Source organism: Etheostoma cragini, chromosome 24 (assembly GCF_013103735.1).
Source record: "Etheostoma cragini isolate CJK2018 chromosome 24, CSU_Ecrag_1.0, whole genome shotgun sequence".
Taxonomy (NCBI): Eukaryota; Metazoa; Chordata; class Actinopteri; order Perciformes; family Percidae; genus Etheostoma; species Etheostoma cragini.
In genome coordinates this window covers 7,891,986-7,909,316 of record NC_048430.1, presented here as the reverse complement: position 1 = coordinate 7,909,316, position 17,331 = coordinate 7,891,986, and the positions used below count along the sequence as shown (strand labels likewise).

The window sequence follows — 17,331 nt, the reverse complement described above, 5'->3', positions numbered from 1 at the left end:
CATGTTGAAATCAACCGGACTTCTCCTTTAAGTATGATGCCAATATGAAGACCAAAATTGCCTAATTTATGAGTGTAGTGTTTGACTTGTTAAGCACACCGGTAGTTAATAAAAATAATATTAATAGCCTCATTCCATTCAGGTGTGCCAGCTCCAGGACGCTAACGTTCATGGTTTACAGGCACACTCACATGGAACAGAGCCAGCATAAGAAATAACAATTTACACTCATACTTTTTCAAAGTCAAAATGTCTGTTGCATTGCAACAAAAAAGGGTTGGTGGACCACAATGCCATACACAACAAAATGAAGGGGCTATTAACAGTTGAGAAAAGGAAAAAAATAAAGTTGTGATAGAGAGCTTTTAAAATAAAAGATAAGTTAGCAACAACAATGTTTATATCTGGTGGAAGTATTGTGCAGCATTACATACTGGGACACAATATACATTTTTCTATCATCAGACATTTTCCATGTAAAATGTAAAATTGTAAAACAATATTGGACAAATTTGCAAATCAATGAGCAGGACTGCTTTTTGGCAACATAAGATAAGTATTATTTTTGCATTAATTATTATTATTGTGTAGAATTTTATACATATTGCCCATCCCAAATGCATAACTCGTTGTTTATCCTTCCTAATTATAACAATATTCTGATACAAAGAAACATACACAATAATCACACAGTAGGGAAAACCCAATTCTAAGATAGGCAAAATAAAAGCAAATTATTTGCATGAAACCATCTTTTTTTTTTTTTTTAACTGTTTATTAGCATTTTTTCAAGAACAACAATTTTCAGTGCAATTGTGATTTGTGTATAGGACAAATATATATCTATATACTTATAATAAAAAATAGTCATTATTAAAATGAAATAAAAAGGGACAATGAAGCATGTAAGTAAGCCAAGTCCATGGCTACCTATATACACACATCCACACACACAGACCTAAATCACTGCACTTATGCAAAAATGTTATTTTATAAAACAGACAAGAAACATACAAAACCATTTTTTACACAAGCTGAGATGAAGTAACCTTCAAACAGTGTGTCGTAAAAAAAAAACTCTGACTACCTGCTACTGTATTTTGAAGGACAAAAAAATATTTCTCCACCAGAGACCGGGACGGCACTTGTGCGACGCTCCCTGACTCCAGGCAGTTTCAAGGGACCCAAACTGGGCGTTTCTTCGCCGCTACTTTTCCAAAAAAAGTTTCGCTGTTGGGCAAGTTTTCTCTTACATTTGATATTACAAAACAGCCAAAGTAGTGTTAACCCACGTATACACATAAACGTGCCAGTCAACTGTAGCAAATATGGTGCTTTTAACGTAATTGTCGCTTAGTAAAGCACTGTTCAGGTGGCGTGGACACAGTTATCTAGCTAACGTTAGCCGCGTGCATGGCGTAGGCTAATACATGTCTTTAAGCTGTGTGGTTACTATAAAAAGAACTGTGCGGCTAGCTAACTCTTGCTAACTTTCCAGTAACTTTGTTTCGGGCTACTTCAAGGGACCATCGTCAAACTTGCAGACGCCAGGAGAGGGAGTGTTATGTACAGCCATTCGCTGACTGGGCCACTTTAAGTGAAATGGGGAAGCCTTGAAACCTCCATGTTTGTATCTTGAAATTGCGAGCGGAGTCGAGCACCATATTGAATCAAAGTTGCCGTCTCCGTGACAAATGTTGTCTAAGTTTCACACTTCAAACTTAAGCGGGTAGACTATCTAAGCGGACTACAACATCCGAAGTAGCTGTAGGCAACTTGTTGCCATGTTTCCCCGCGCGCTTCGGCTTCGTTCTCGTGCATGTTAAGTTGGTTTAATGCACGGAGTCAGCAAACAATCTCTAACTTTAAAGTGTGAGAGCAGCACTCTGGACCAGACCTGGATGCGATGGACACTCCGTCCTCAATAATTACCCAAGTCAGCCGGGATGAAGAGGGAAGTAAAGCCACAGAAGAAAGGGGTAAGTGTCTTTATTTTTTGTCCCGCTTGTGTTCATGTAAAAAAAAAAAAAAAAAGTTGTGTTGCTCCTTGAGTCAGACTTTACAAGCCTCACCGCAATCTGCTCTACTGCAACAACAACTTCTGCACAATTACAAATACCACTGTTGGGACAGAAAACGCCGCATTACAACTGCTAACTTTTGCACACGTCTGCATAGATTATGGCTGCGGCCTTTTGGCCTACATGAAAGTAAAGGAAATGACGTTTAATAAAAGAGAACATATCTTCGAGTCCCCTCAAACCCACTTTAAATCCTCATAGAATGTTCTAGGGATATCATATGCAGCGTATAACACATTCTCAAAAATGTGTATTATAATCAGCAGCCTATGATAATCAAGTACTGCTTTGCATACTGAGACTATTTTTTTTATCTCCTCATATCTCTTCCTTGCTGTCATGGCTCTGTTGACTTTATTGCAATGCCACTCTGTTTCCCTCTTAACTAAATGACAGACCTGTGAAATTCAGATTTCTTCAATGTAGCCTGTCACTGTGGATGAGCGTGCCTCACTGTTCTCACACCAATGAGATGCCACTGGGTGTTTATGCAGGTTACTGACTAACCGAGTGACCTGTCAGTGATCGTCCCTGAGAAACTGCTGCCAGGCCAATTTCTAGTGTCAGTCCTGCCTGCATCATGTCACATTTAATGCATAGGGTCATATTGAAATCCTACCAGGAATCAAAAGACTTGCAGCACACCTATTGTATAGTATATAGATTATCAGTGGCTGGAATGTCAAGCATTGGCGTAAGTTATTATATAACCCTGCCCCCCCCCCCCAACACACTTTGTGAACATGCATACTCACTCGCTGTGGCCCACATTCTCAAACAGCATGTTGTGTTTTGCATTAGAGATTCTGACATAACTTGTCAGCTTTATTAAATCATAAAGTCCTCTGTAGTTTCAGGTCGTGTTCAGAGGATCGTTTCCAGTTTTGGTTTTGTAGTTCCACTTTGACAAGGTTTTGGTGGACTAACGTACGGATACTGTAGTGTCAGATGTGTGGTTTAAGAGCTTGTGTAAGTTACAGATTGGCACATAGATGAAACTTTAAAATAATTGCAAGCCTAAAGTTAAAAAAAGGGAGTCTACAAATATATGTGTAATTATGCAAGGCCATCTTTGATGTGGTAAGTAAGCGTGGTGAGTGTTTCTCAACTTCAGGACTGAACAAGCTGTTTCCTCATAGGCTGACAGAGTCAGCTGAGATCTCCGCGACTGATTATTTGCATTATTCCTACAACAAGCAGTGTTGAAATCCAATTTAATTTCTATAGAATCATTTTAGAACTCCATCCACTAAATAATGCAAAACTGTTCTATACTCAACTTCACCTAAGCTGACATGATGACTCTTTAACTGCTTTTCAGAGACCCTGGGTCACACTGTACATGTTTTTGAGATGTATATTAATTAGATTATCTTAATGTCGTTGGCTCAGAGTGATCCATAAGTGAAAGATACAAATATACTCCAACCATCACTGGACAAATCAAAGCATTTAGTTTGTTTGGGAGTGACCACTCAGCATTATTCTATTAGCTGTCGGGTCAAATTGATCATTTCCCACAAATTTTAATGTTGTAGCTTCAAACCATGCTGGTACATGCTCATATATCAGATCCTCAGTCCAACAGGAGAATACCAGCATCTCATTATACATCAGGTACAACTAGCCCATGGAAATGACAAGTCTGCATGAAACTGATTTCTTATGGCAAGTACAAGTGTTTCTTTTTAACTTGAAAGGTTGATGATTTCACCGACCACTCCAAAAAGTTTAATTAGTCTGTTTTACTGGTGAGTTTTATTATCACATGAGAGTTCACGGGCTGTTTGGTTGAAAGAAGTAAACCCTTAAAAATAGTTGAATTCATGTCACAGATTAAGGCGTATTTCTTAAATATCGGCAGCTTAGTTAATACAGTGGTTTGAATCTGTCAGACATCATATCCTATTCACAGTGTGACTAAAGCTCAGCTATCAAAGAGGCAGAACTTATTCAGAGCGAAAGCGTCGTTTGCAGGAAATTATCCAAACCGTCAGGCTTCAAAAATGGATCCTGGGCTGATAAGATGATCTCACAAGGCAAGGCAAGGCAACTGATCACGAGCACTTGAAGTGTGAATTCTTCCTCACCAATGTCACACAGAGACACAGCAACATTGCACTATTCATTTTCAGTAAGTCCTGCGATAGGAGATAACACATCAATGTAGGCGTGTCTGTTTTTAATCAGGTTGAAGTCCAGGAAGAGATGCATTGAATCGACTGGTATTTTAGGATTTGACGAATCACTTTGTCTCAAGCCTATATGGGCTTTTTTCCCCTGTATAATTTAACTGTTGGTAATGTTGGTACAGTGAGAATGAAAAGCAGCTTTAAATATGTTTTTGCCCCGAGACGACTTTACAGAGACTTTCCACAGCGCTATACATCAGACGACTGCTTCATCTTTGTGTGAAGCCAGATGTGTTGGAGGGCTGTTAAAAACCACAACTTAAAATTAAAAGCTACTTCTTAAAGAACAGTCCATGACACTTTTATTTATATGCAATATATATATGTTAATAATCGTAACACTCGCCATCTTGCATCTTAAGTTGAAAAAGTTGGGAGGAAGACAGAGCCCCAGAGCCGAGACCAATACTACGATGTCTCTTGCTGTATAGTAGGGGTGTGAGTCTTCTCTCACGATGCGTCACCTCCTCAATATTACATATCGCTATACACGGTTTTCATCAACAAAATCAAGCAGTCGGATATAAATATTAGTCTTGCTTTGCCAGACCTTCCTCCACAACGCTGCGGACAGCATTCCGGGATGGGAGAAATGCGTGCTCTGGTTTATTGGCAATTCTCAAAACCAATCACATTTGTCATGGGCGGTGCTTAGCGATGCACCGAGCCACGGTGCCGCTGCAAAATAGCCTCAGGAGGGATCTTGTTTTGGTGGAACACGTGTGCGTTAAAATTTAGTTTTAGTCGAGGAACAGGAAACTCAGATTGGACAGGTAGTCTAGCTAGCTGTCTGGATTTACCCTGCAGAGATCTGAGGACCAGGTAACCATAGTCCTCAGTAGGGCTGTCCTCTTTTCTTAGTTGTCTAATGCATGATTTTGTTGACTAATCGATTAGTTAACGAGCTGTGCACATGTGAGAGGTGTTTAGACTAGAAAAGCACAATATAAAGTTAGTTAATTAACCATCTGTAAAACTGAGTTTCTACGCAGTTAATCCTGCAAAACTACAACTTCAAACCTTGTGTTCACCAGAAATGTGCTTATAAGTTTCTTGAACATTAGTAATTTAAGAATAAAAAATGACTTATCAACTAAAGAAATCTTAGTCGACTAATACCTGGGCCTGGGTGGAACTGGTGGAAACTAATTTGGAATTTGACCCGAGAAGGTTGGATAAATACAGTTTCCATAGTAATCAGTCTCTGGAACTTGTTTGATTTAACCCTTGTGTTGTCTTCCTGTCAACCATAAAGAGAAAAAAACGTTTTCTGACATTTGTGGCGCTTTTTCAATATTGTGGGTTCTGTTTTTGATTTCTAATGTTGACATTTTCAGCGCTTATTTCAAAGGCCCATTTTTTTTGTGATTTAAAAAAACTAAAAACAGGTCAAATTTTACCCAAGGACAACATAAGGGTTAAGCATTTGAAAATGCGAGAGCTAAATTGTTAAATTAATTTTGATTTTGTGATAATCCATTCTAATACTGTTTATTATCGTTAATCGATAATAATAATTTTTTTTCAAGCAAAGTTTGAGCTATTAACATAAAATATGGCAGCAGATTACACAAATGAATGGGTCAGCAGATTCATCGCTAATCAAAACAATAGTAACAATAGTTACTGTTGCGCCCCTTTAAAACACAGCCAGATGTGGAAGCCTGCTTCTTCTATGGTACTTTTTCCAGTGCATGTAGAAACCTGTTTCAAGAACGGCTGGATGAGCACGGTTTCAGCCGCCAGGGAATGAAATGACTGAGCTTCTTTATGAGCTCCTTCCTTGCCAGGGACATAATGCCCTTTTTATGAATTAATACACGATCTGTGTTTTCTGGGTTTTTTTCTGGTGAAAGGCGTGTGATGAAACGAAAACATAAATATTGAAGCTAAAGGAAACCTGAGGAAGCATAAAACAAGGCCGTGGGAGGGAACGCTGGGAACGATACGGCCACAAGGGAGTGAAAAAGGAAACAAAGGCGCCCAACGAGTAAGGACGTAAGGGAGTAGATCATGTCATAAGGGACTGAATTAGATCCTTTATTAATTTCACAGCTAAGATGGGACCAATTTACAAATGACTTTCTATTGCTGAAGTTGATGTTTTCGGTGGTATTTGGAAAGTGAGGCTCCATTTTTGGGATTACCTTTTTTCTTAGTTGAGATCAGAGTTGTGAAGCGCTCCAATACATGAATACATTGAGAACCTGCCTGTGAAATTGGTATGAAGAAGAAACCGCACGGAAAACAGTATGTGGAGCCTGCTCCCGCGACACTACAACCTGATGGCAAGGGGCTTCCTCCACTGATACCCGTCTGTTTCCTCTTCCTGTTTTGGCCGGAGCGCGGCAGAGGCCAGCGGAGGGTCAGACGGGGCTTGAATCCCCAAATGGAGTAGGAGGGAATGAAAGAGGCGAGAGAGATGCACTGCAAGAGGTTAGTGTGTTGGTAACACAGTCACGTTTAGACACTGGGGGGGTGTATGTTGTATAAAGACACTGAAATAAAGTCTGATACAAGACAGAGAGGTGTGGAGGGCTGTCAATCAGAGATTAATGGGACTGACAAATAAAGGCCGACCAAAATAAGTAAAAATCCTATTTGCCAATAAATCGGCCGATATATTAAATATAATACAAGTAACGAAACCAATTTTCCTAACATTAGATTTCAGTTCTCAATAAAATAATATGATAATTTGTTTTATTGCCATAACAGAACCAAGTGGAGGGTCGTGGATGTAGACTATAATGGACCTAAAGTAGTGGTTTGTTACTGTCTGAGCAGTTTGGTTGCAAAGTATTGAGGTTTCCACACCAAGCTGACTAATTTCAATTGACATCAGCATACATGTGTTTTTATAGTAGTTTATTGACTGAAATACCTGTCAATGGTTAACTTATTTTGTTATTGCCAATTCATATTGAAATAGACTATTCCTTACCTGCTAACTGTTGTGATCAATGTGCGTGATTATTGCTGTTATGCTGTTATTATATGCCAAGACGGCTAACTTTGAAAAGAAGTTCCTTAATTTACAAAATCGAAGCTATGCATATATTGTTTCATGCATTGTGCTAAATTCTGACATTAGTCTTTATGAATAGTCATATCTGCCCTCTTCTCGTGATGCGTGTATGATTCCTTTTTATAATGCTGTTAAAGTGCTGAATGTCCATTTGTGGTGATGGGGGCTGTTTGCTGCTGATGTCATCAGAGAGTTACGCAAGAGCTCTTGGCAGGGATGTGGGTGGCAGGGTTCGTGCACATGACAAAGGTATGAGAAAAGCTGCCGGGTGTGCTTTTTGTTTTGTTTTTACTGTTTTCATACATGATGGCGCCATCAGTTAGGTGGCGCTTAGGACAATAGGACATAGGAAAATACAGGTGTTACAGTAATCTTTTTACTGATGATGACAAACATCCACCAACTCTAGCGTCTTAAATTAGAGGATTAAGCTGGATCTTTGTCATATGGTATCGCAAACTGAATATATTTTTGGGATTTGGTCAAATAAAACGGTGAATTTGAAGATACATCCTAGTGGTCCTGGTAGTGACAACGTAGAATCCGAGCTTTTAAATAGAAAGTAAAAGAAATTGGTTTTTGTATGCCAAATATGTAGGCCTGTTACATTTATTACATAATCGTCTTGATCAAAAAGAATTTTCATAATCACATTTTCTACAATTAATTGCTACCACAAGCTAAGGTCCTAAGGGGCATGAATGTTGATGGTAATTGTCAATTGTGTGTTCATATAAGAAGAAAAATCTTTTATGATTCAAGAGGTGTGTTTTTCATCTTAGGGTTGGATATTCCGATTGAGGCCTTTTTCCACATATAGCATTTTCCAATTAAGACGTGGAGTATTCCTAGTATTTGGAGTATTCCTGGCTATCACCTGAACAAGCCGAGCTCAATAGATTTAAGACTGAGCGTTGGTCCGGGGAGTCTGCTCTCTATGTTCTCTGCGCAAGAGCTGGGACCAACGGGTGTAGTTCAAATGACTCCGTTTGCAATTGGATAGTCCTTCAACCAATCAGAGCAACGATCCGGGTGACATAGAAGCGACAGTTATGGTGTTAAATAGCCAATAGCGCGCCAGGTAGATAAGGCAGTTTGTGATTGGTTCCTTCAAACTTGTGAACTGAAGCAGGAGATTTAAATGTGCAGGTTTCCAGACCGAGCTACAGGGCCAAATCAAATCGCCGGCAGAGTGGGCGGGGTTTACCCAGTCTAGGATATTCCAATATTATTCGGGTATTAGAGGCATGTACACAGCGCTTTCGGAACAAGCGTCTCAGTCTGGGTTTTTACCACAGTTTACGACCTCATGCCTGTTTACGGTTTATGGTCAGCTCTGTGTGTTGCTATGGTTGCTCTACACAAATTAACCAGCAAAAAGATATATTCTGGGAAAGTCATACATAAATAAATTTTATTTTTATTTTGACTGAGAGAGACCATCATTCATTGTACAGTAAAATTTGGAATTGTTACAGCTCTGCAAATGTGCAAGGTATTCCCAAGGAAAAAGCAGCTTGGTGACCTCTTCGTCCTCCGCAGGTTCTTCCCCGTCTCTGTCCTCCAAGAAGCCCAGGGGCAGAGGCCTCTTCTCCAGCCTGTTCTGCTGCCTGCGTCGAGACCAGCCCGAACCCCCACCAGTCAACAACAACGCCCCTCTGCTGGTCGAGGACAACGGAACCGTCTCCAAGGTGTGTGCGCCTTTGTCTCGTCAGTTGAGTTTTTGTCCTCTTTTGACAGCAGTGGGAAGATCAAATAGACTTCTCTTTATTAATCCTTTTGGGATGAGTCCCGCAAGGAAATTGTAAATTTCCAGGATCAGTTTTTAGCAAGAAGAATACAGTACAGAAAAAGACAGTATAATGATAATAACAGTAAAAAAAAAACCTATAAAAATGTGTCTATAAAAAGACATAAACAGTTGTGAAAGACAGACTTTAACTGCCTACTCTGTCATCTCTCAAATATTGCTCATGTATTGCTGGATTTTGCCGTGTCCATGTTCAAATAAATATAATTTTGTCCTTTTTTTGTTGTTTTTCCAGAACCAGGTGAAGCCACTGCTTCCTCCAGCAAAGTCCAAATACTCTGGGAAGACCTGTGTGGTTATAGATCTGGATGAGACGTTAGTCCACAGCTCTTTTAAGGTGACCTTTCATTACAACCAGCTACGTGCGAGTCCAGGATTGCCAGTGTGTTTTTTCACTTTCCTCGATCACGCAGGGACTTATAAGATTTAGGATCTGGGCTTTTTTAAGAACAAAATTGCTTTACAGCACATTGTTGTCCCCTGTGATCACATCACATCACATTACATCATGAGATAAATAGTTTAATTACAAAGAAAAGAAAAACACTACTTAAATGTCCACATGTCCACATCTGGTTGTTGTTTGCTCTGATGGTGACATTCCCATCATTTCTGTCATTGCTGGCACATACCAAACCCAAACGAGCTGGTTCTCAAACTCAAATAAACACAGCATGTACACACACACACACACACACACACACACACACACACACACACACACAGCAGACTGTTGGTCTCTACCTGCATCGGCCCTGCAATAATCCCACAGTCATATTTAATGTTGTGGGTAGTTTACTAAACGGATGTTCTTCTGATTTGAAGAGAAAACTAGAAAACCTTTTGTCTTGTTTTGATGTTTTGATAGAATCATCTTCTTTGTTAAAATTCAACTCATTTTTTGTTTTTGTGTCATTCCACCAGCCGGTTAACAATGCAGATTTCATTATTCCTGTGGAGATAGATGGAACAGTACACCAGGTAATGTTGGCATCCCACTCCCACTCAATACACTCTGCAGAAATGTCCAACCTGTAACTTGCTGTCATCTGCCGTCCTCCTAACAGGACAGCGGTCCACTGCCCCCGTGGTTGTGTGATAGCAGGGCTCTCACGTTTAAATTGCTGAGTGTAGTAGTCAACGTTTTGGAGACGGCTGCGGGGGTTTGGAGACGGCTGCTTGGAGATGGATGACATGTCGTGGGTCTGGGCCTGATTCAAGTAATCCAGGATAGGTTTGTTCAGACAAGCACAGCCTATTCCGGATGACTTGGTTCAGGAACGCTACCCTCAACCGCCGAAAGAAAAAAAACAAATGGAGAAATGAGTCCTGGGTTTTACTTTTGGAGCCAAATGCTTATCTGTCTGTAATCTATGTATATGAGTACCTAATTTGGTTTTCTAAGCAGGTCTAGAATGCCTGAGATTGTAATATATGGGAGAGTAATTTGCATTAGTCACAATTTGCACAGATTATATTAAGAGAAGGCATCATACAGTAGTTCCTCAGGCAGTAGAAACATGTTTTGAATGTAAGCTATGTAGGAACCTGGTCTAAAACCTTCCTGTGGATTCCAGGTGTACGTCCTGAAGCGGCCTCATGTCGACGAGTTCCTGAAGAGAATGGGAGAACTGTTTGAGTGCGTCCTGTTCACTGCCAGTTTAGCGAAGGTGAGAAACTACTGCACTGCCGCCAGCTGCTGCTGAGTATATCGCATTATATTTCCTTTTTGTTTTGTTACAACTCTGTGTTATTAACTTGATTACATCCCAGACGGTGGTTGGGTAATCTCAACAGCCAGAGATAAAGTCAAATACAGAAAAGCAACACTTGCATATGTAGAGAAGACTGGATTATTAACATTTTCACATTTTGAGTACCTGAAAATCGGATGTAGAACCATAGACTGTAGCATGGAGCATGGATGGTGCAGCCTGAATGAAGCCCAGTCTACGCTTGCCCCCTGTGAAAGCAGCCCACCTGTCACTCAAAGCGTAGTCTATGTCCTTGATGTTCCACTTCTGGGATTGCTGATTCTGTGGATTTCTGTGGATTATGGTTACCTGCTCGTCAGATCTCTGCAGGGTAAATCCAGACAGCCAGCTAGACTATCTGTCCAATCTGAGTTTTTTCTCACACGACTCTGTGCGGCGCGTAGCACCGCCCATGGCGATTCTGATTGGTTTAAAGAAATGCCCTAAAGCAAGTTATCCTCCCATCGTCTTCAGCGCATTTTGGAGGTGGATCTGGCAAAATTAGACTTAAAACGTAACATTTATTAATTATGAATATGTTTAAGCCTGAAAATAATTAAAACGGGTTATAAAAAATTCTTTTAACCCTTGTGTTGTGTTTGTCACTTTTTTTGACGTTTTGAAAACTACATAACACTATCTTATTAACATTATTATTGTCAATAAACCTAAGTTTTATGAAATTCTACCTAATGTTTGAGTTAGAAAAGCCGAAATGAGGAATATTTTGGACTAAAATTAAAGAAATGGATGTTGATGGATAATCACAGACTGGAATATGTCAACTTTTACTCAATACTATTTCAAAAACACTTCAATTTGTTTTTCAAATGCTATAAAATGGAATAAGACGCCCTAAAATTAATGAAAGTAGAGATTTGTACTTGCAAAAGAGTGTTGTGTTGAATCAATGATGTTATTTTGGGGAATTAAAGAGAACATTGATATAGGAAAATGGGTTAATTTGACCCGAGGACAACATGAGGGTTAAAATTTGACTAAATTCTGCTTTAAAGTTGGGCTTTTTAAGAAGTAATGCCTAAGAGGAGTGACGTGAGTGGGGTACAGTTGGATACAATTTGAAATTCGCAGTTGTTTAAGAATGTCTCTAAACCATCGATTTGATTGTTCTCGCTGCAGTATGCAGACCCCGTCTCCGACCTCCTGGACAAGTGGGGCGCTTTCCGCTGCCGCCTGTTCCGGGAGTCCTGCGTCTTCTACCGAGGTAATTACGTCAAGGACCTGAGTCGCCTGGGGCGCGATCTGAACAAGGTCATCATCGTGGACAACTCCCCCGCCTCCTACATCTTCCACCCTGACAACGCAGTGAGTTAAACACACATGCCTCGAGTCGCGGCGAGTCGTGGAATGAATCACCTGCCTTAAGTCCCTAAAGCCAAGGGTGGACTGTAACCAAGTACATTTACTCAAGTACTGTACTTAAGTACACATTTACTTGTACTTTACTTGAGTCTTTTCTTACCATTCTCTACTTCTACCCCGCTACATTTCAGAGAAACATTGTACTTTTTAGTCCACTATCTGACACCTTAGGTACCATTTACTTTACAAATTAAGATGTTTGCCTAAAAAATACATAGTTTATAAAATACAAGGTTTTATTTTAACTACTTTTTTAGTAATTTTAACTACTACCCAAGTCCAGCTGAATTAAACTGATTAAACATGTTTCTAAAATGAAAGTATTTTTTGGCATTGATAACTTAAACTTTTAATACTTTAAGCACATTTTGTTGCTGATGCTTAATACATACTTGTACTTAAGGACATAACCTTGTCAATGCAGGACTTTGTCTGACCGTTGTCCCTTCCATCCAGGTGCCCGTGGCCTCGTGGTTCGACGACATGTCCGACACCGAGCTGCTGGACCTCATCCCGTTCTTCGAGAAGCTGAGCAAAGTGGATAATGTGTACACGGTCCTCAAGCACCAAGGGGCCGCGAGCTAGCAGCGTTCCGCTTCTCATCCCAGCCCCGAACAAAACGGCGTACAAAACGGCTACACCCCACACCAGCGAGGCTCCGGCTCCGGCACCAGCTATCGCTGCCCACCAGAACACGGACTGCAGCTCACAGCTGACTGAGCTTTTACCTTCCCAGTATCAAACCAAGATCCCCTTTAGGGACTTTGATGGCGTCATCACTGCCAACACCTGGTCAAACACAGAACCCCCTATCAACCTACCATGAACCAGCTGATGTGGATGGATGGATGGATGGATGGATGGATGGATGGATGGATTTCATTTAAGGACGTTTCTCCAGTGTCCCAGAACAGCAGTCTGGAGCCATGAATCGTGGGTACTGGACTTCTCATGGATTCATCAGTCTGTTCCTGCAAACGATGCAGGAATCAAGCGGAAAGGACCTTTCGGAAAGATTTACATGCAAAGGAAACTCGACCAGCGTTGTCATTTCGTCCCTGAAAGAAGAACGGTGTATACGTACTGTTACATGTCTTTTTAAACATTTTGGTATACCATCATCTTTGTCACACACGCACCGTAGTTTTGTGAATTAGCACACTATTTGTCGGCAGTCAAAGCATGTGTGATCCTCGGCTGTCATTTTAGAGTTTTTAGAGTGACGTGATCATGTATTTTTCAATAATCATGACAGCGTTATGAATGAATCTGATCAGAAACAGTTGGGATCAGGAGTTGTTAAATTCACTAAATGATTGGAAAGCACTTTGAAAGTACAGTATTTTCTATAGTAAACACCTCTTTTACTGCAGTGTAAAAAAAAAAAAAAAAAGATTTTAGCACAATTTGTATACTGAACCTTGCTTACACAACAGCATTGCATAATAAATGGGGATTTTTTTTGCGGTTGTTGATATATAATTCTAGTATCAAAATAGGTGGAAAAAAACTCCTTTTGCAGCAAGTAGCGATAAAACTTTTTTTTTGTTCTTTGGTATAGACCAAAAACAATAAGCCATATGACAAGCCACGTAAAACACTAATATGAATATCAAACTATCTGCACATGCCCGTGGAAGAGCAGCTGCTTTGGTTTTTTTCAGATGCAGAATTCCAAAGGTGGTTAAAGGATTGATGGACAGCTGAAATGCAATGTGTCTGCACCCGTGTCCCGATAGATGTTATGACCCCAGAGACGAGGGCCAGACTCCGCCTCGTGGGTTCTGTTCCTACACACGAAACTTGAATTTCTCACAGCATTTTTACAGACTGTGTTTGAATGGACAGCTGTATGCTGCAAAAAGGTTACATTGTGGTTTGTCAATTGGGTTCCTAAAAGCTTCAAAGTACAATGTTTTCTTTCTGTTTTCTACACGGTACACATAGGCTGGTGAGCAGACAACCATTTGAATACAAAAGGTGGTTTAATTCAGTCCAGATTTAAAGGAGAAAGCCACTCTGAACTCGTCATAAACAGCTGTTGGTGATTTTATTATTTCCTTTATAGTAGTAGTGGGTATTAGTCTGTTGGATTGACATGATGTAATGCTGATCTCATTCTAGTGCAGCGACGATGGACTTTAGTAGATCTGGAACATGAATCCTAAATGTCAGATTTTTCGTTCGTATAGTTGCCATTTCACATAGACGTTTGGAGAAATAAATCCCACAAGAGGCAGAGAAAGTCACGTTACTACTCATTATTCATTCAATAGGGCCAAAAAAGGGCCTTCTGGGAAATGTAGGAAATCACCAACAGAAGTAGAAGTTCATCAAAAAATGATTCGAGGGTGGACTTTTCCTTTTTTATTCTATTTTTTTTTTTTTTTTTTATATGACATGCAGGCCTACGTTGAATCTGTATGGTTTTCTCAGCTCTATGTGGGTCCAGTCAGCTCTAAGGAGCAGCCTGGCCTCTAGCAGCCCTCTTATCTCCCTCACATGCGTTGACAATACCATGTGTAGACACTGATGAATGAAGCGGTGGATTTAACTAAGAGCCACTATAGCGGGCTTGTGGCGGGACTTGACCTATGTGAGGCAGGGGTGACAATTAAATCCACCATATAACGAGCTATTACGTTATTTGTCTGTTTAACTAATTCTTGTCAATCAAATTAGCCTGTTTCTTTTCTAAATAATTACTGATTTTATTTCATTTTTTTCCCAGGTACATTATTTGCAGTTAGTATTCCAAAGGGGACGCGTTATTCTTGCTCTCATGATGCAAGACCCGGCTTGATGACGTTGTATTATCAATATTCAATATATTAGGCTCGGACACACCAGAAAAAGACAGTATCTTCCTATTGTAGGCACATAATGCTAATTATTTTTGACTTGTGTTTCTTTTTTATGCAAGCCATCATCACGCATCAATAACTTCCAATGCTGGTAACGTATTTTGTTGGAATTCTTCGGCAAAAAGGAGTATTTATAGGATCGTTAAGTCGTTTTGTCAGTCATTTGATAAGTTCTATAAAGCAAGCGTGGGCCCATTCACTGATACTGTACTTCTCACACATTCAGTAGATATGTATATTTTGTTTTGCACATTAATAAAGCAAACGAATTGTCATTAATATATGGAACATTCCCGTCACTGTACTCATGATTGATTAAATGTAACCTAATTATTTTCAACCATTTGTTTTATCATATAACTTGTACTGTATGTAATAATGCATCTTTTTTTTTTCATAAATTCTAAACGAAAAATTCTCCAAGTGGTGTTTTCTTAAACAGTACCATAGATCAGATTGTTGTGGAATGCTGGTTTGAGGACATGCAGGTCATGGTTTCACTCCTCCTGTCAGACAAATTATTTATAGGTTTATAATACAAAGTGTGACATGTCATCTTCAGAAATGGCTCACTGAGATAAGCTGCTGGATTAAACAACTTGAGGTTGAGGATCAAACCCTGTACTTGGGTTGACATTTTTTCTTTTTTTTCTCCTCTGAAATGTGAACAATAAATACAACTTCCAACCAGACTAGAGTATCAGATCAATAGCTCAGTGTGATAGAACGCTGGTTAGAGGACGCAGTGGTCGTGAGTTCAATCCTCACGAGGAGCAGACATTATGATGAGGCTGAAAACCCAGACACTCAGAGTGTTTCACCTGGGAAGTTAGAGTCCTGGGAGGGGGAGTTAGTGTCCAGTACCTGGGAGGAGGGGTTAGTGTCCAGTACCTGGGAGGAGGGGTTAGTGTCCTGCACCTGGGAGGAGGGGTTAGTGTCCTGCACCTGGGAGGAGGGGTTAGTGTCCTTCGTGTCATGGGAAAGTCCCATCCAAAGACCAACTGTCTGAGTATCTGAAAAGATGCAGAGTACAGTTGGGATTAGGAAAGTACTTAACCATAATATGTGGGACATGAACCCCAGTCTCCTGGGTAAAAGTCCTGAGTTGTACTTATAATACTTAGAGAAAAAAATTATTGTTCCAGTTGGCAAAAGGTAAGGCCCGCACAACCCCTTCGGGGATTGTGCGGGCCCGCTTTAAGACAGTTGGGGAAACTCTTACTGGCAGTCGGAGTACTTAGCTACTCACTGACTGCCACTAGGTTTTCCCCAACTGTCTTAACAGACACATGCCGCCCCTTCGGGGCGGCATGTGTCTGAACCCACATGCCGCCCCGAAGGGGCGGCATGTGGGTTGAAGGTAGGCACCCCCCCTTCGGGGGGGTGCCTACCTTCAACGGGGGGGGGGGGGTTCCTATCTTCAACAACAACATAGTCTGCGACCGGATGTGAACCCCGGTCTCCTGGATGAAGGGCCTATGCACATTCGACTCCGCCGCCACCTCTGCCGCCACCTCCTGCAGTTCCAGCGCGCCTTTATCACGAACTGTTGGGGGGTTAGAGTTAAGGAAAGGAAGAAATTTATTGTGAAATGCAGGATACAAACCAGACCGCCACGGTGATCGAACCCATGACCTATGAGTCCTCTAACCAGCGTTCCATAACACTGAGCTATCGATCTGATACTCTACAACTCCAGTTTTCATTCTATTATTTGTTCTTCACACTGTGAATTATAAAGCTTTAAATAAATTGTCTGTGAGGGGGATTGAACCCATGGCCTTCGTGTCCTCTAACCAGCGTACTACCACACTGAGCTATCTCATCCGACATTGATCCCTGGTTTAGTGGAGTGTTGAACTTCTTCGTGTTGGGTGTCAGCCCTTAAATGTAATACACGGTTGTATTTATCATTCAAGTTACCGAGAAGAAAGAAACGTAAGACTGATAACTGAGCTTGGATTTAATCCTTCAACCTCACATTCACATGATGTCATCTTATCCTGATGAACCTTTCCTCAGGCGAAGATTTTGGTTTGTTCTATCAAATGTTTTTCACACTACTGAGGACAATCCTTGGACAACCCAAGCCAGATAGGAGAGCTAGTGTAGATGTGTGATGATAAACACATTGCCACTTCTCTCTCTGCTTAGGTTTAAAGCTCTAGCATCTAGCATCTACCCTGGCTCCACCTGTCTGGCTAAACATTATCGGAATG

The 17,331-nt window shown here is 40.6% G+C and overlaps 1 protein-coding gene across 1 annotated transcript; it reads left to right on the top strand.

Moving 5' to 3' along the window:
• Nucleotides 1–1,464: 1,464 nt before the first annotated feature.
• Nucleotides 1,465–14,199, top strand: LOC117939374 (carboxy-terminal domain RNA polymerase II polypeptide A small phosphatase 1-like). The gene is made up of 7 exons (XM_034864683.1): nucleotides 1,465–1,979; nucleotides 8,844–8,992; nucleotides 9,347–9,448; nucleotides 10,036–10,092; nucleotides 10,689–10,781; nucleotides 12,006–12,191; nucleotides 12,705–14,199. Exons 1-7 carry the CDS (start codon nucleotides 1,907–1,909, stop codon nucleotides 12,831–12,833), a joined length of 789 nt encoding a protein of 262 aa, XP_034720574.1. The 5' UTR covers nucleotides 1,465–1,906; the 3' UTR covers nucleotides 12,834–14,199.
• Nucleotides 14,200–17,331: the final 3,132 nt, after the last annotated feature.